This window comes from Lepidochelys olivacea, assembly GCF_965140295.1.
Source record: "Lepidochelys olivacea isolate rLepOli2 genome assembly, chromosome: 10".
NCBI classification, from domain to species: domain Eukaryota; kingdom Metazoa; phylum Chordata; order Testudines; family Cheloniidae; genus Lepidochelys; species Lepidochelys olivacea.
In genome coordinates, this window is record NC_140420.1 from 35337659 (window position 1) to 35353980 (window position 16322).

At 45.8% G+C, this 16322-nt stretch overlaps 1 protein-coding gene across 3 annotated transcripts in view; it reads left to right on the plus strand.

Annotated features, from left to right (window-relative positions):
• XPO6 (exportin 6) overlaps positions 1-16322 on the plus strand; it is a 113372-nt gene that overhangs the window by 78601 nt on the left and 18449 nt on the right. For all 3 annotated transcript variants that reach the window (XM_084641315.1, XM_084641313.1, XM_084641314.1), the window contains exons 12-17: positions 1409-1478; positions 3819-3978; positions 4734-4826; positions 10141-10285; positions 10864-11010; positions 12521-12710. In XM_084641315.1, the coding sequence (XP_084497441.1) occupies positions 1409-1478; positions 3819-3978; positions 4734-4826; positions 10141-10285; positions 10864-11010; positions 12521-12710 (805 nt within the window). The remainder of the gene's footprint in view (positions 1-1408; positions 1479-3818; positions 3979-4733; positions 4827-10140; positions 10286-10863; positions 11011-12520; positions 12711-16322) is intronic.

Genomic DNA, 16322 nt, shown 5'->3' on the forward strand with positions numbered 1-16322 from the left:
GCTCTGGAGGTGGGGTGCTGGGGGTGTTCTAGAGGGAGGGTACCAGGGATGCTTTGGAGGAGGAGCAGGGGGCGGACCAGGGAACTGCTGATGCTCTGGGGCAGAGGGTGGCCTGGGACCATCGCTGAGGGTAGGGCTGGGGGGGGGGGGGGGGGGACAATAGCCCGAGACTGCCCCAGCAATGGCCAATGTGGCTGGCTTGGGTAGCCCTGGGGTCAGTCGCACTGGTGGCTGCAGAAGTCAGAGGTCCCAGAAATCACTGAATCCGTGACAGACTTGCAGCCTTAGCCATGTGTACTTTTGACTGCATTCAAGGCAGGAGAAAGTTCTTGTTCGTAAACCTCTGTCCTTGCTTGTAGGAATCGGAGGAGAATTATTCCAGGTTAAAAGGAATGGAAAAGGGCCTCTTCCCCCCCCCCCCCCCCGCTTCCCGGATATATCTGTTAGAAAAGCTAGATCTTGAGTTCCAACTGAATACACTAGGGTTGACTTAGCCACTAGAAATGTGAATACCCTACAGTATGCACTTCTAGAGTAACATGGTCTGTTGGGGAACCAGCCAAGATATTTCCTACACTCTGTTTTGTGTGTAGCATCTCCCTTCACGTTGGCAAGTTAGTGTTCCTAGTAATTGGTAATGCAGCTTGCCAGTGACTTTTGTGTTATGGGGGAGTTCAATGCTCTGAATACCTGGCCTCGGAGATAGCCTCTTACACAGGATGTTCATTCCCTTGGTTCCTTTCTTTGTGGGTATCCATCCACTTGTGTTATAGTTAGCAGCTTGTTAGCAGAGTGGCTGCAACATTCCCCCATATGCTGCATCAAGGAAGGACTGAAAACGCTTGGACTCCACCTTTTTTTTCCTCTCTCTCCAGTGGAAGATATTGGGGGTGGCATTTTTAACCGTTTTAAAGAGGACAAGCTGATGTAGATGGTGCAATGCAAGCTTTCCACATCCATCCCTGCATGTGCACCTCAATCCTGATCTGCAACCCCACCTTCTTTTCACCCAGGGTCCCGTGCAGGGCTGCATGTGCATTTCAGTAATGACTAGCAACATGGTGTACTGCACCACCACTGCTCTTCTCAGGTAGCCAGTCATGTCAGCATTGACTACCAGTGTTGATGTGGAAAGGACAGCTGTTACTTGAGGAATTTCTCTAACACAGGGACCTTTCTGGTTTTGATGCTAGCTGTCTAGAATAGAAAAGCGTAGGGCATCAAATCCTCCAGAACCTACAATCCTTCCCTTCTTCCAAATTCCTTTTGTAAGACTAATTATGGGGAGAAGGAGGAGAAAATTGGAAGTAATTGTCCTCTGGCCCAAATTAATTGAATGGAGAAGCATTAAGTGTCTCTGCTTTAACATTAAAATCACACCTTTGTGTTGTGTCCCTTTTTTTCCCAGTTCCCAGTTCTGCAGGATAACTTGGAAGTATACCTGGGACTACAGCAGTTTGTGGTCACTTCAGGGACAGGTAATACCACTCTCCAGTGTTACATTTCTGAGTTCTTTATACACTTACTTAGCTGTAAAAATGTTGTATTCATGCATTAAGCTCTTGCTTGCTGTCAAACTGTCCATTACTACTTCAGCATCAATATTCTAGAGGTTAACCCTAAAATTCTTCACACCTGGATGCTTACACACACTGCATAAGGGCTCAGCATTCAGAAATATGAGTTTGGTGTTTGTTCTCTGAGGAATCTGCTTTCTGGTTAGAAATATGGTTTATATTGATATGTTTTCTCATTGATTCTGGTACTTGAAACAGGAAGACTGGTGGGGAGCACAGAGATGTAGCATGGTTGATATAGGTAAATGACTGTCAGCTTTTCCACTGGAAACTCCATTCAGAAAGGGCTCGTTTTAATTTGGTTTGGGCTTAAACTCAGAATCAAGCTCTCAGAATGTGGAAGCATTTTTGTTTAGGATTAAATGAAAATTAGTTGAGAATACTTGAATGAGAAGATCAAGGAGACAGTGGCATTTATGCTAGTTTGTGACTCTCTGCTAACTGCCATTCCAAGAGCCTGTGTGTCTTGGTGGGAAGAAGGAATAAAACTATTCCCAACCTACCAAAAGAGTTTAATCCTGAAGAGAGAAACAGGACCCTCTTTCAGGCTGTTGGCTCGCCTTGTGGGCTAGCTGTTTGACAGCTGAGGAAAGGGTGGGTGGGGATATTAACTGGTTGAGAGATTTAATTGGGGGGTGTACAATTTATACTAGCTAGACACATGTTTTTAACCCTTTAGAATGTATCACTTCATTAAGCCTTCTGACATGGCTGTTAGAAAAATCTGCTGTATGCTAAATATCACAAGACGTTCATGTTATCCACATCATCACTTAGAGAAGTTAAACACAAACCACCTAATATATTAAAATACGCGCATGTTAAATGCACTAAATCACTGCAGTGTATGCTGATGGCAAGCTTCATTACTTCTAAGCTGTTTAACTGTTACAATTCTGGCCCTGGCTCCCAAGTATTTTTTTTCTGGTACTCTGGCTGCCCCAGTGGGTCAGTAGAGTACAGTGATTTATTGCACAGACAAGGCTCCAGAAGCTTACCATGCCAGATATTAGCAATTTGTGGATTATGTTCTGCACCCAGGTTTATGGCCTCTTCCGACCTAGAACTGTCACTACACATGTTCATGGAAGGCTTATAGACAAGGGTGTATAACAGAAGTTGGTTCAGGAACTGGCTTTTCATCTAAGAGGGGCATGGATCAGAGCAGACAGCTTAGACTCAAGTACAGCTTCAGGATCATACTATAAGGTGCCTGTTTTAGCAGTTTCACATCTTGCAATCTTGATGGAAATAGCTCCTACATTTCAACATCAGTGCTGAGACTAAATTGGCATGAGTGAAAAAATATGTTGTTTTAATGTTCAATTGTTGTCTGAACAATTGAAAGGAAAGCAAGGAAAATTCTTCAGCTGTCCTCATTGTCCTTAGGCCTGTGCATTATAATATGTATTTTCCAGCAGAGTGTCCCATGCTAGGTGACACTGTACTACTGGGAAAATAGAAATAAACATCTACATTATCCATATCGTGTTATAGCCTAGTCTATGAAAACAAAATTCCAGGATTCAGTATGTTGCATATATCTGGGTGCTGTGACTGTAGATAGTTAGCCACACATTGTGTTTGCCTCTGAATTTAATTCACCCAGGTTACAAATGTGGTTTTGTTGTTGTTTTTCTAGGAATTTTTGTACTCTGTTGCTATACAGACAAACAGCAGAGGGAGCCAAACTAGCAACCTTATTCCCAGAGCTGGGATCTTCATTTTTTTTAATGTCAAACAGTAACCAAAAAAAGACTTCTGTTAGCTACACTTTCATCCAAACAAAGAAAAATGGCTGGGGAACTTTATTTTCAGTCGTCTTTAAAGAGAATTACAATGATGGGGAGTGAGAACTTAAATCTATCTGCAAAAACTATATTTGACAGCGTCCATTTAAACTTATTTTATTCATTCTTTCCATCATTTGTATGGTGCTCAGAGCTGAACTGTGACCCATGGGATAGTTAATTTAAAGAGACTGCTTGTAATTAAGTTAGCACAAAGTCTGCATTTCCTGTAGTTACATAATTGGGTTTCTTATCTGAAAGAGCTGTATTTATTACAGATATAGGTTACATGTGCTTTGTGCTTTAATTTTATAATATTTGAGGGGGAGAGAGAGGGAGGGAGACACTCCAAACTGCCTGAATGTTAATCAGTGGTTAACAGCAAACCGAAGAGCGTTTACACTTGAATCTTGCCTTGCTTTATGGCTAACGGACCACAATGTCATTTCAGGTCAGAGGCTGAATATCACTGCAGAGAATGACTGCCGACGCTTGCACTGCTCCCTACGAGACCTTAGCTCCCTGCTGCAGGCTGTTGGCCGTTTAGCCGAGTACTTTATTGGGGATGTTTTTGCTGCCCGGTTCAACGATGCCCTTACAGTAGTGGAGAGGTAGGCAAAAGGTTACTGCATCAGGGAATAGTGCTGCCATCCCTCCACCAGTGCAGAGGAACTGTTTACGACTTTTAAGGCCTGCCACCCCCACAATGAATAGCAAAAAACACAAACTACCTTCTGCAACAGAGTAACTGGAATGCCAGTCTACCAAATGCCAGAGGTATTGCTTCACCAGTGCTAAATTTCTCAAATATACTCCTGTAATCCTTTAAATACATATTTTAGAGATGAACATCTAAGTAATCAATTATTGCTTAATTCTGAACAATTATTGGGGAAGTCGAGTCCACTCTTATGATGTAACTGCAACTATTCTGATCTAATGGAACTGAGGATATAATTTAATTACTTCAGGTATTCATCACCCAAAACAAAATCTCCGTTGGATGTCTGTCTGTCTGATAAAGTACATGTAAGAGCTGGAAATCAGATTTCCATTTGACTCTTCTCAACTCCCAAATAAGCATATGTTTAAACACAGCTTATACATAGTCCTGTGCTTACATTCAGAAATACTGTACCTATTCCCTTGCATCACAAGCAGACTTGGTCTAAATGGCCCTGTTGTGCTAGACAATCTAGAGTGAGAGTGTGTGTGTGTGTGTGAGAGAGAGAGAGAGCATTTAGTCAGTGTGCAGTCTAGCTGAGTGCCATGTTATGATAAAGTATATCCTGGTTGTTCTTTATGTACACGCATATCTGTATTTTACAATTCCTACACACTCCTTGATTTGCTTCTTCATTGGCAGGCTGGTCAAGGTAACACTGTACGGGTCCCAGATTAAACTGTACAACATTGAAACTGCTGTGCCATCTGTATTGAAACCTGACCTTATTGACGTGTGAGTATGAGACTTTTACTGCAAAACCAAAATTATACCATAGGCTTCCAAAGGGTTTTCCTGCTATTGGTGTTCACAGGACCAAAAATCATGAGTGGAAGTGTCTGAATTTAGGTCCCTTATTTCTTTTCCCTAGTGGGGAAGCATTGGAATCCCAAGGACTTGTCAGTATTTTTCTCCACTTACTTTCCATGCCAGGTGATACACATTTATCCTCCAGTGTCTCCTAGCTGACCATGAAGAAGCTTTATGGTCACAGTCCCCAGATCAAGGCTAACCAGCTGCTCTTCGTACTCAGACCACTGTTTCCGCCAATTCATGTTCGTAGCCCAGCTGCCTAGTTTCATTCATATGAGATTTAAATTAAAAAAAAGATCAGTTAGGGTCAGAGATGAAAAACAGCTCCCATGTTGGCTCTAAATGCAAGCAGTGATAACAGCCCATAACACACCTTGTACTGACCACAAGGAAGCTCAGTTCTCTTGAAGTGTTAGGGTAATTAAAGTAATCATGTAAAAATGGTAGCATCTTACATGCCTGCTCTGGGTATGTAGTCTGAACTTACGTAGCAAATGTTTTGTTACTTCTGTTAGTGCCTGTACTACTATGGGAAAGTGAGCCAGGTTCTATTCTGGCCCAGGCATCAGCAGAACTGGTAACCAAGTTAAAATTCCAGAGCTAAATGCTGCCCTCTGCTAAATTCTGCAATCCCACTTCAGATAATGCACTTGCATGGGTGTTACTAAGGATGGGAATTTAGTCCTCAATCTTTATTACTGTTTGGTACATGAGCCAGAACACAGATTAATTCTCAGATTTCAGGATGAGTATGTGCCTTTGTAATCTATAAAACCCATTTCTATCAAGTTATAAAATGAGGAAATTTGATCCACAAGTTAAAACTTGAAGAGACTCCACATTTAAAATAGAATACCACTTTAATGGTCTTCATCTCTCCATTCTGCTCTGTTGAACATGCCTTTTTCTACCAGCTGACCTTGTGAGCAGGGTTTAAACATGTCCTTTTGAAAAGTTTCTTTTGATTTGTGATTGCATGCTGGTAATTTGGTTTTATCACATAGTCCCCTGAGTCTCTCTGCTATTAATCCAAACTTAGTGTTGCTTACATTAGGTTCAAACCAAGCTTAACTTTTCCATGTTAAATAGCTCTATTGTCCCTTTCTCATAACAGCCCTGCCAGTCTGGAATTCTTCTGGATTTGTTGGCCTGTTTTCATCTACTTGCTATCAATAATTCCAATCCTCCTGTCAGTCAAAGCAGAAATCCATATTGCTCTAGTCTGACATCAATTTAAGCCATGCTTACTTCAGTCTGTTACTGAAGTTAAGGGGAGATAAGATTGAGGTCTATAAAATCATGACTGGTGTAGAGAAAGTAGATAAGGAAATGTTATTTACTACTTCTCATAACACAAGAACTAGGGGTCACTAAATGAAATTAATAGGCAGCAGATTTAAAACAAACAAAAGGAAGTGTTTCTTCACACAATGCGCAGTCAGCCTGTGGAACTCCTTGCCAGAGGATGTTGTGAAGGCCAAGACCATAACAGGGTTCAAAAAAGAACTAGATAAATTCATGGAGGATAGGTCCATCAATGGCTGTTAGCCAGGATAGGCAGGGATAGTGTCCCTAGCCTCTGTTTGCCAGAAGCTGGGAATGAGCGACAGGTGATGGATCACCTGATGATTACCTGTTCGGTTCATTCCCTCTGGGGCACCTGACATTGGCTACTATCGGAAGACAGGATACTGGGCTAGATGGACCTTTGGCCTGACCCAGTATGGCTGTTCTTATGTTCATAGAATATCAGGGTTGGAAGGGACCCCAGAAGGTCATCTAGTCCAACCCCCTGCTCAAAGCAGGACCAACCCCAACTAAATCATCCCAGCCAGGGCTTTGTCAAGCCTGACCTTAAAAACCTCTAAGGAGGGAGATTCCACCACCTCCCTAGGTAACCCCATTCCAGTGCTTCACCATCCTGCTAGTGAAAAATTTTTCCCCAATATCCAACCTAAACCTTCCCCACTACAACATGTTCTTAAGTTGTGTAACTTTCACCTCCATCTTCTTTCCCTCAGCACTATCCGTGAGGATCATTCTGGTCTGTTGCTTTTGACATGGCATTGAGCCTGAAACAGAGCACTTGAAACACCAATCCAGCAGTTTATTTTAATTTAACCTCTTGCTAACTTTCCTGTACTCCTGACAGATGCACAGTGGAGCTATAATAGCACAAGGGTGCAGTTATGCCACCTATCTCAACGCACTTGGTGGGTGCAGGTACTAGGGCAAATGCCAGTGCCGTCCTCAGGCATACGCAGCTGCGTAGGGCACCATGAAATTTGGGGCACCAAATTGCCTGAAATTGCGTGGTGTCCTAGGCAGCTGCGTGCTGCATATGCAGCAACACAAGCCCTATCCCCTGGCTGCCCCCTCCCCCCCCAACCCCATGGGCTGCGCCCACTGCAAGGGGCAGGGCTGTCCCTAGGGGAGTGTGGGGCTCCGGACAACTCCCTCCGCCACACCTCTTACCCTCCCCCCCGCTCTACCCCGGCCCACCCCCATTCTACCTCTTCCTCCAGTGACCCCTTAGCAACCTGGCCCCAGCCCGCTCCACTCCGCCAGCTCCCAGCTGCGGCGCTCCACTTCTCGCTGCCAGTGAGTGCAGGGAGGTTGGAGAAAGGACGTCCCCCGCACTCGCCGGCAGTGGGAAGCGGAGCGACGTGGCCCCAGCCCTCTCCACTTCCCTTGCCCCAGCCCCAGCCTTGTCGCTGTGGGGGTGGTTAGGAAAAGGTCCCCCGCCCCACCGACTCACCAGTGGTGGGAAGCGGAGCCCTGCGGCTGGGAGTTGGCAAAGTAGAGCTGGCTGGGGCCAGGCTGCTCCACTTCCTGCCGCTGACAGTGAGTGCGGGGGTGGGATCCCTTCCCCGAGCGACACAGCTGGGGCCTGGGCAAGGGAAGTGGAGCGGGCTGCTCCCGGTCCCCCACTAATCCTCCTGGCTACTATGGGCCTGTGGAGCCCCCCAAAGTGCGCCCCCACAGCTCCTGCCTCCCAGACCCGGGGCCGTAGGGCACCCAAATGGCTAGGGATGGCCCTGGCAAAGGCAACATTTTAAAGTAACTGAACTTATTTACTGTTGATTGAACTCCCAATTCATGTGATAATCCCTGGCAAAAATAGTCTAGAGTTAAGCTGTAGACACTGAGGGAGGTGCGCAGTTTAAAACAACAAGAAACAAACATTATCTTGGCAATACAAAATTAAGATAAACCTAAAGTCAGCAAGATGTAAACTTCTTTCTCTGCTCACCTTCCCCCTGTGAACACCCAACAGTGGGATGGAGGTTTTGATAAAGCCATTCAGTTTGCTGCCACAGGCAGCAGAGATCTTACAAATCTGCTCCATGTGCTTTATTTGCACATTGTGCCAGCTACATAGAGGGAATGCTGGAGTGTGGGGCTATGGTTTAATGCATAAAATATCTGCCCATGTGAAGCCCACCGCCAGAAGTCCTTGGCATGTAAGCGCTCTAATTTTTGGTCCAACCCTCCATCTTCATAGTTTTACAAACAAGGTCTTAAGTCTTGCTGTATGACAACTTTCACGTTTGAAATCCTGTAAACTCCTGGGGAATGAATCTAACCAGGTGTCTTTCAGTGAAAGGTGCAGCACTTTGTTTGACTGCATCTGGCTCGGAAGAAAAGCTTACTGTAGTTATTTAAAGACTCCCTTCTGTTTAAAAGATGTGGAAGTGTGCAGACTTGACTTCCGTATTCTGGTTGATAGACCAGTTAAGTTACTGGTCAGTGTTTGATGTTGTGATATCTGCAACCTTGAGGCTCAGAGTATTGCTTAGTTTTCAGTTCTATGGGCAGAGTTAAGGTGGATTGAAAAACTTCAAGTATACTTTCAATCCAAGTATTTGGAGTATTCAGCTCCAAACTTTCAAGTGACTTAAGTACAGCCTTTGCGTTGAATTTTCAGGCTTTGTAATGTTTGGGGGGGGGGGTGTTTGTGTGGACTAGAACATTCTCAAGGGAGTCCCCTGTAAGTAACTGATAGGTGTTTAGTCTTAAAATTTACCTTAAAGTTCCCAGGCTGGGAATTTCCTTAGGTGTCTAAAATATATATTGAATTGTTCAGTGATGGGAGTCCTGCAGTCTCCAACCTGTGTGGGGCCAGCCGCCAAACTGTCCTGGGAGCAGGGTTCCCTTTCTACCACCAGTCAAGTGGATAGGTACATAGGGATAGGACACGTAAAATGAAACTAGCTGGTTTGGGGAGTAGTCCCTAGACTGCTAGAGGGGTACCCACTCTTCACATGGGCAAGAGCCGGTCTAGTGTCCCTCCCCATTCTCCCATCTTGACTGCGTGCTGCTTCTGCCCCTCCATCCCTGTTGTGGCTGTTACCATTGAAGCTATGCGGAGTTAAGAACTCTACAGAATTCATCATGTCACCATAAATTGCTTTTATTTCCTCCCACATGCACACCTAATAAAAACCGTTACAAACGAGACAGATATCTGGCCTTATCAGGTGCTTAAATATGGCCATGAGTGTGGTTTCAATCAGATTGAATCAAGCTTAGAGGTGGAGGGATAGCTCAGTGGATTGAGCATTGGCCTGCTAAACCCAGGGTTGTGAGTTCAATCCTTGAAGGGGCCATTTAGGGATCTGAGGTAATAATTGGGGATTGGTCCTGCTTTGAGGACCAGGTGACCTCCTGAGGTCCCTTCCAGCCCCGATATTCTATGAAGCACATACCAAAGAGTTTTAAGGGGGAGGGATAGCTCAGTGGTTTGAGCATTGGCCTGCTAAACCCAGGGTTGTGAGTTCAATCCTTGAGGGGGCCATTTAGGGATCTGGGGCAAAAATTGGGGATTGGTCCTGCTTTGAGCAGGGGGTTGGACTAGATGACCTCCTGAGGTCCCTTCCAACCCTGATATTCTATGATTCTATGAAGCTTGGCCAACTGTTGTGCCAAAGGAAGTTCTGGAAATGTTCCAGAAGTGCAGCCATCCTATTTTTCTCTCTCTCAAAAAAGTCAGGTCCAGTTTGCCTTAAAGTTTCCAGAAATTCTAATGCACATGTTAAACTTCAGACATGGACAGTTCTGGATGTCTTATAATGGGAAAAGCTATTGTCCACCTTAACTCCGGGGAAAAGAGTGCCTCTCCGTAATACATCATCAGAGCTACTTTACTGTATTCGAGACTTCTGCCATCCTGTTGTGGTTCTTCTGGAATGCCCTTTATCACATCTTTGTTATAACTGTCTCTCCCTCCTTCCAGCCATGCTCAGTCGCTGGCAGCATTGCAGGCTTACTCTCATTGGCTAGCCCAGTTCTACAGTGAAGTTCATCGGCAGAATCCAGAGCAGATCATCTCTCTAGTCTCCACCGCCCTGGAAGCAATTATTCCACTCATCAGCTCCAAGGTACCTTCATCAAAAAAGGCGAATACTTCTCTGAGAAACAAGAGGATAAAACCTGAAATTAACATCCAGCCTTCCATGCAGATGCTACTCTTGTCTCTATGCATTTAGCAGGTTGGCCCTCAGGACAAGTGAATCTGCAGATGAGAGGTTCTGTTTGTTTGCCTATGCAATGCATTTGTCTGCTTTCCAAGAACATGGTGAAAAACTTGGTGAGGTGTGAAGGTAGTGTCACTGAGACAAAAGCTGCCTTAAATAGCATCCTAGAAATAAATGACAGAGCTGCAAGAGCAGCCTCTTAAATAAAGATGGATTAATAAAGGTCTAATTATATTGTGGCTCCTTTAATCTGGGAGTTGAGAAATCTTCACACTCGGTGGTAAGGGGTTGACCTGTGTTCTGATTAAAGGCCACTGAATACTGACTTGTGCTTGAAGGCTAGTTTGTGTGAATATTCTGTCTGTCCGATTCAGTGTGCTCTTGAATACCAGTGCTGTGTCCCAGAAAGTCCACTGTCTCTTCTTGATGCTGTGTGGGACTGAGTTACTGCAGAGCCTAAGAGAACATGCTTTCTTTTTCAGGTGCAAGAGAAGTTGCTGTTGTCTGCATGCCATTTGCTGGTCTCGTTAGCTACCACAGTGCGGCCAGTGTTCTTGATTAGAATCCCAGCAGTACAGAAAGTTTTCAACAGGATCACAGATACCTCAGCTCAGCGGCTTCCTGATAAGGTGCTGTTTGACTCTAACACAAATGCAGAATGTCAGTTTAATTCGGTGCCCTGAGGAAACAATATCACAGCTTTTACCACCATGGTACATCAATTTCAGGGAAAGAGACGTTACTCCTGGATTCTATAAACATTACATGCAGCAATCTGAGTGTCTTGGATACGTCCGTGGCCTTTAATGTTTAGAGTAGAAGTACTAAAAATGAGGAAAAACATAAAATTCACAAATCTCATTAAACAACAACTTAACTTCCCATAACTTGTACCTGATGTCCTGGCTGTTTTATGATGGCAAGAGCTCTGAATTATCTACACTTGATAGTTTTGTTTCTGAACCTCTGCATTCTAGGGCTGACTGTGACTCATGGGGAGGAATATTTCCATTCAGATTCCTTAGTCTGCATTCCCAGTTTAAATGCTGATTTGTATTAAGTAGTACTTAAAGGCCCTGGCAAAGATCAGGATCTCCTTGTGTTGAGGACTGTACAAACCTATTGTCCCAAAGAACTTGCAATATAAATAACAAGACAGACCATAGGAAGGAGCAAGGAAGTGTTATCCTTGGGCTTGTGTACACAGTGCTGTGGACTGTAGAGGGGCCAATTGCAGAGCTCACCAAAGTGTTGCAATCTAACTGCCCTGTTTGGACACTAGTGGTACAAACTAAAAGGTGCCCAGTTTGTATTAACGTATGTCCCCTTTCAAACAGGACTCTGTTAATGTAAGCTAGATAGCTTTTAGGATACATCTACGCTGCAGTAAAAGACCTGTGGCGCAGCTACAGCTGGCCTGGGTCAGGTGACTCTGGCTGTGGGGCTATAAAATAGCGAAGGGGAGGAGGATCTCAGAGCCTGGATTCCAGCCTGAGCCCAAACATCTACATTGCTATTTTTGTCCCTGCAGCAGGAGCCCACTGAAACACTCTGTGCTGCGTTTTTTTTATTGCAGTATAGACATACCCTTGGTTCATGCCAGCAGTGTCCACACAGGGCAGTTAGATCACAGCACTTTGGTGGGCTCTGTAATTCACATCACTGTAGTCCACGCTGCTGGGCAGTGTAGACAAAGCCCTCATTATTCAGATGCAGAACTGAAGCACAAAGATTGAGTGAATTGCTCAAGGTTACCCATCCGATGAAGAGGGATGTAGCCCATGAAAGCTTATGCTCAAATAAATTTGTTAATCTCTAAGGTGCCACAAGTCCTCCTGTTCTTTTTGCAGATACAGACTAACACAGCTGCTACTCTGAAACCAGAGTCTGGGAACTGAATCCAGATCTGAGGCTGGGTCTAGTGCCTTAATCACAATACTCGCCTTCCCCTTCTAGTTTGTAGAGCTGCAAGATTTCAGCTGCATGTTGAGTTTAATGTCTCTTTTATTAAACTTGATTTTCAGGGCTTATGCTAGAATCGCACTTCCATATAAAGTGAGAGAGGTCTCCCTTAAATGAGGCAATAGCAGGTTCCTTAAAGCTGCATTGTTTCAAGGCTTAATGTTTCGTTGATTCCAGGCCCAGGTGCTGGTGTGCAGAGCGCTCTCAAATGTGTTGTTGCTGCCATGGCCAAATCTCCCAGAGAATGAGCAGCAGTGGGCAGTTCGCTCAACCAACCATGCCAGTCTGATTTCTGCCCTCACAAGGGAATACCGCCATCTGAAATCCAGTGCCATCCTGCCACAGAGGAAAGTGCGGTTGGAGGACAGTAAGTGCTCTGTTTCCTGAAATGAGCCATCCACCAGGGCAGCTGCTGATAGGGAATCATTAAGCAGAGTTGTTTCAATAACTGCACTAGCTGGAAAGCCTGTACTCAGAGACTTATTTGGGGGGCTGAGGTGTGAACAGTTAGATCAAATGACTATTTATGCGACTGTGCTTCCCACCTTTTCAGTGAGTGTTTTAAAGGGAACTTTTGCTCCAGTGAGTTGTCAGTACACTTCTTTGCTCTGAGAGCAGGATCAAGTTGTTGTTGGGACGGGTTGGATCACAGAAACCCCCTTGGGGCTGCCAAATTATATGCCAAGACTACTTCTGCCCCTGCTTTCCCTGCCAGCTTGGGACTCTACCCTGAGTTGTTGAGGCAGACACGCCAGTCTGCTCCAACACAGACCCAGGGTCTGAACCACGTGCCCCAAACCTGCAGACTCAACTGAAAGCAGCTTAAGAAGTGTTCCTGTCTTTAACACTCAGATGCCTAACTCCCAATGGGGTCCAAACCCCAAATAAATCAGTTTTACCCTGTATAAAGCTTATACAGGGTAAACTCATAAATTGTTTGCCCTCTATAACGCTGATAGAGATGCACAGCTGTTTTCTCTCCCCCCACCCCCATAAAGCTGACAGAGATATGCACAGCTGTTCTCCTTCCCCCCTCCCCCTGGGTATTAATACATACTCTGGGTTAATTAATAAGTAAAAAGTGATTTTATTAAAAACAGAAAGTAGGATTTCAGTGGTTCCAAGTAGTAACAGACAGAACGAAGTGAATTACCAAGCAAAATAAAATAGAATACGCAAGTCTATGTCTAAGAAGACTGAATACAGATAAAAACCTCACCCAGGAAGCTTCCTTTTACAGACTATTCTCCCTCTAGTCTGGGTCCAGCAATCACTCACACCCCCTGTAGTTACTGTCCCTTGTTTCAGGTATCCTTGGGGGTGGAGAGGCTCTCTTTAGCCAGCTGAAGACAAAATGGAGGGGTCTTCCACGGGCTTAAATAGACTTTCCCTTGTGGGTAGAGACCCCCCTCCTCTCTCCTATGCTAAGTCCAGCTCCAAGATGGAGTTTTGGAGTTACATGGGCAAGTCACATGTTCATGCATGACAGTTTTTACAGGCAGCAGCCATTGCTTACATGCTACCTTGAACGTCCTTAGGTAGACTTTTTATGTGGATTGGAGCCTTCCAAGATCCATTGTGCGTTAAGTGCTTCTTGATTGGGCACTTAACTTGCAAATTCCTTTCTGAAGAAGTTGACCAAATGCCTTACTAAGTTTGTTTTTAAATAACCAAGAATACAGCCAATATTCATAACTTCGAATATGATAATGACACATGCATATGAATAGGATGAATAGATTCAGTAGATCATAACCTTTACAGAGATGTTACATGGCGTATGTAGCATAAAACACATTCCAGTTATGTCATATATACATTCATAAACATATTTCCATAAAGCCTTATGGGGGCACCGTCACAGTCATTTTTAACCTTCTAGGCAAGAAAGATTACATTATAAAATACTCTAGCTCGCTAATGCAATAGTTTGGGGGGCTACCATTAGGCTGTCATTCTGGAAATCTGGGTTGGAGGTAATGTTCCCAAAGATTTCAGCTGTGAGAAAATAGTAAGGATTTTGTCAAGACTGAGATATAGAGAACCCTTGTTGGGGTCGGGGGGTTGAAATTTCATGTTCTCTGCTAGCTAAAAGGGTTCCTATGCATGTTGTGGGGCTTTAGTTTTGAGGATCATTCTACTAAATACTATTTGGAATCCTACATTATCACTTACAGCTACAGTATGGACACAAGGTGTTCTTCGTCGAATGATTGCTCATTTGTATTCCACAATAGGTGTGCGTACTTGCCACGTGCACCAATGCTGGAAGTTTTTCCCCTAGCAGTGCCCATGGGGGGAATGCCCCAGCGACCCCTGGAGTGGCACCTCCATGGCGTGGTATAAGGGGAGCGGCACGCTCCCCCTACCCTCAGTTCCTTCTTGCCGCCAGCGAAGGTGCGTCGGAACTGCTCTGGTCAAGCTTAATGCTGTAGCTCATCCCCAGAACTGCTTGCTCGTTCAGTCTTAATACCTGTAGTTAGTTAGCTGTTTAGTTAATTCAGTTAGAGCGCTCAGGCTGGGGCATGTCCCGGGTTTTAAGTCGTGCGACACTTGTAGGCGATCTGTGCCAAGGAATGACCTGCACGCGGACTGTCTCCGCAGTTCGGGAGAAGCCCATATCCACGATCATTGCAAAATTTGCAAGTCGTTTAAGCCTCGGACCAAGAGAAAAAGGGACATTAGGCTCCAGGCTATTCTGATGGAGTCGGCGCTGACCCCAACTTCAGTGTGCTGCTCCGAGTCGGCACCGCGGTGTCAGTGTGCGGCGACCTGCCGGCGCTATTGACCAGTTGGCACCTCTCCCCATCTACGGGGAATGCCCAGAAGGCTAGAAATACACCGCTTTTGCAGCAGCACTGAAGTAAACCTGGAACAGAGGCTAGACCCATGTCCGGCAGTCCTCTATCCCCACCGGCCTCTAGACCTCCAACTCAAGTTGAGCGGAGTAGCCCGGCCTATTCAGAGCAGGCCTCCCCAGATGTCTAGATGCCCTCCACACCGGAAGCCCTGCAGGTGGCCTGGGACGTTATGTCCATGCCGGTACCAGGAGCACCGCCAATGTTGGCTCCACACTTCAGAGGCAAGCCACCGCTGGGATCTCCGAAGTCGCCCCCGTCTCAGTCGAGAGAATGTTCCAAACTCCGTTCACCGTCTAGTGACCATTCAGGGCAAAGTCCAAGTGCATTGCCCTTGACTCCCACTACACTGTCTTGTTGGGTTCCATCCGACCGAGATGCTTGGCACCGCTCCACCTCAAGGAGCGAATACCGATGGGACCAAGGCAGACGTCACCAAAGGACAGGTTTGAGACCCTGAAGGGGCTCATCGACACAGTCACAGTCCTGGTGACAACAGCCAGAGCATGCCTCTAGCTCTTGGGTCACATGTTGGCGTGCATGTACGTGGTCCGGCACGCCAGACTCAGGATGCGGCCCCTCCAGTTCTGGTTGGTCTCAGAGTTCTCCCAAGCCAGGGACAGGATGGACAAAGTCCTCACCATACCCGACTCGGTGATTGCCTCCCTACGGTGGTGGTCTGCCCCAAGCAACATGCTCCAAGGGGTCCCGTCGCTGGAACTGGTGTCCAATGCATCGGACCTGCGTTGGGGGGCCCACATGGGGAACATTCAGACCCAAGGTCTGTGGTCAGCTCAGGATTTGACCCTACACATAAATGTCAAGGAGCTCAGGGCGGTACAGCTGGCGTGCATGGCCTTCCGCTCGCACCTGGAGGGCAGGGTGGCCAGAGTCCTCACAGACAACACGGCCTTGATGTTCCATATCAACAGGCAAGACGGGGCCCAATCCTCTGCCGCGAAGCCCACAGGCTGTGGGATTTCTGTATAGCCCACATCATCTGCCTAAAGGCTTTCCATCTACCGGGCGCCCGGAATGCGCGGGTGGATCGCTTGAGCAGAGATGTCTCCTCTCAGCACGAGTGGTCTCTCCACCCAGAGGTGGCTCACAGGCTTTTCCAA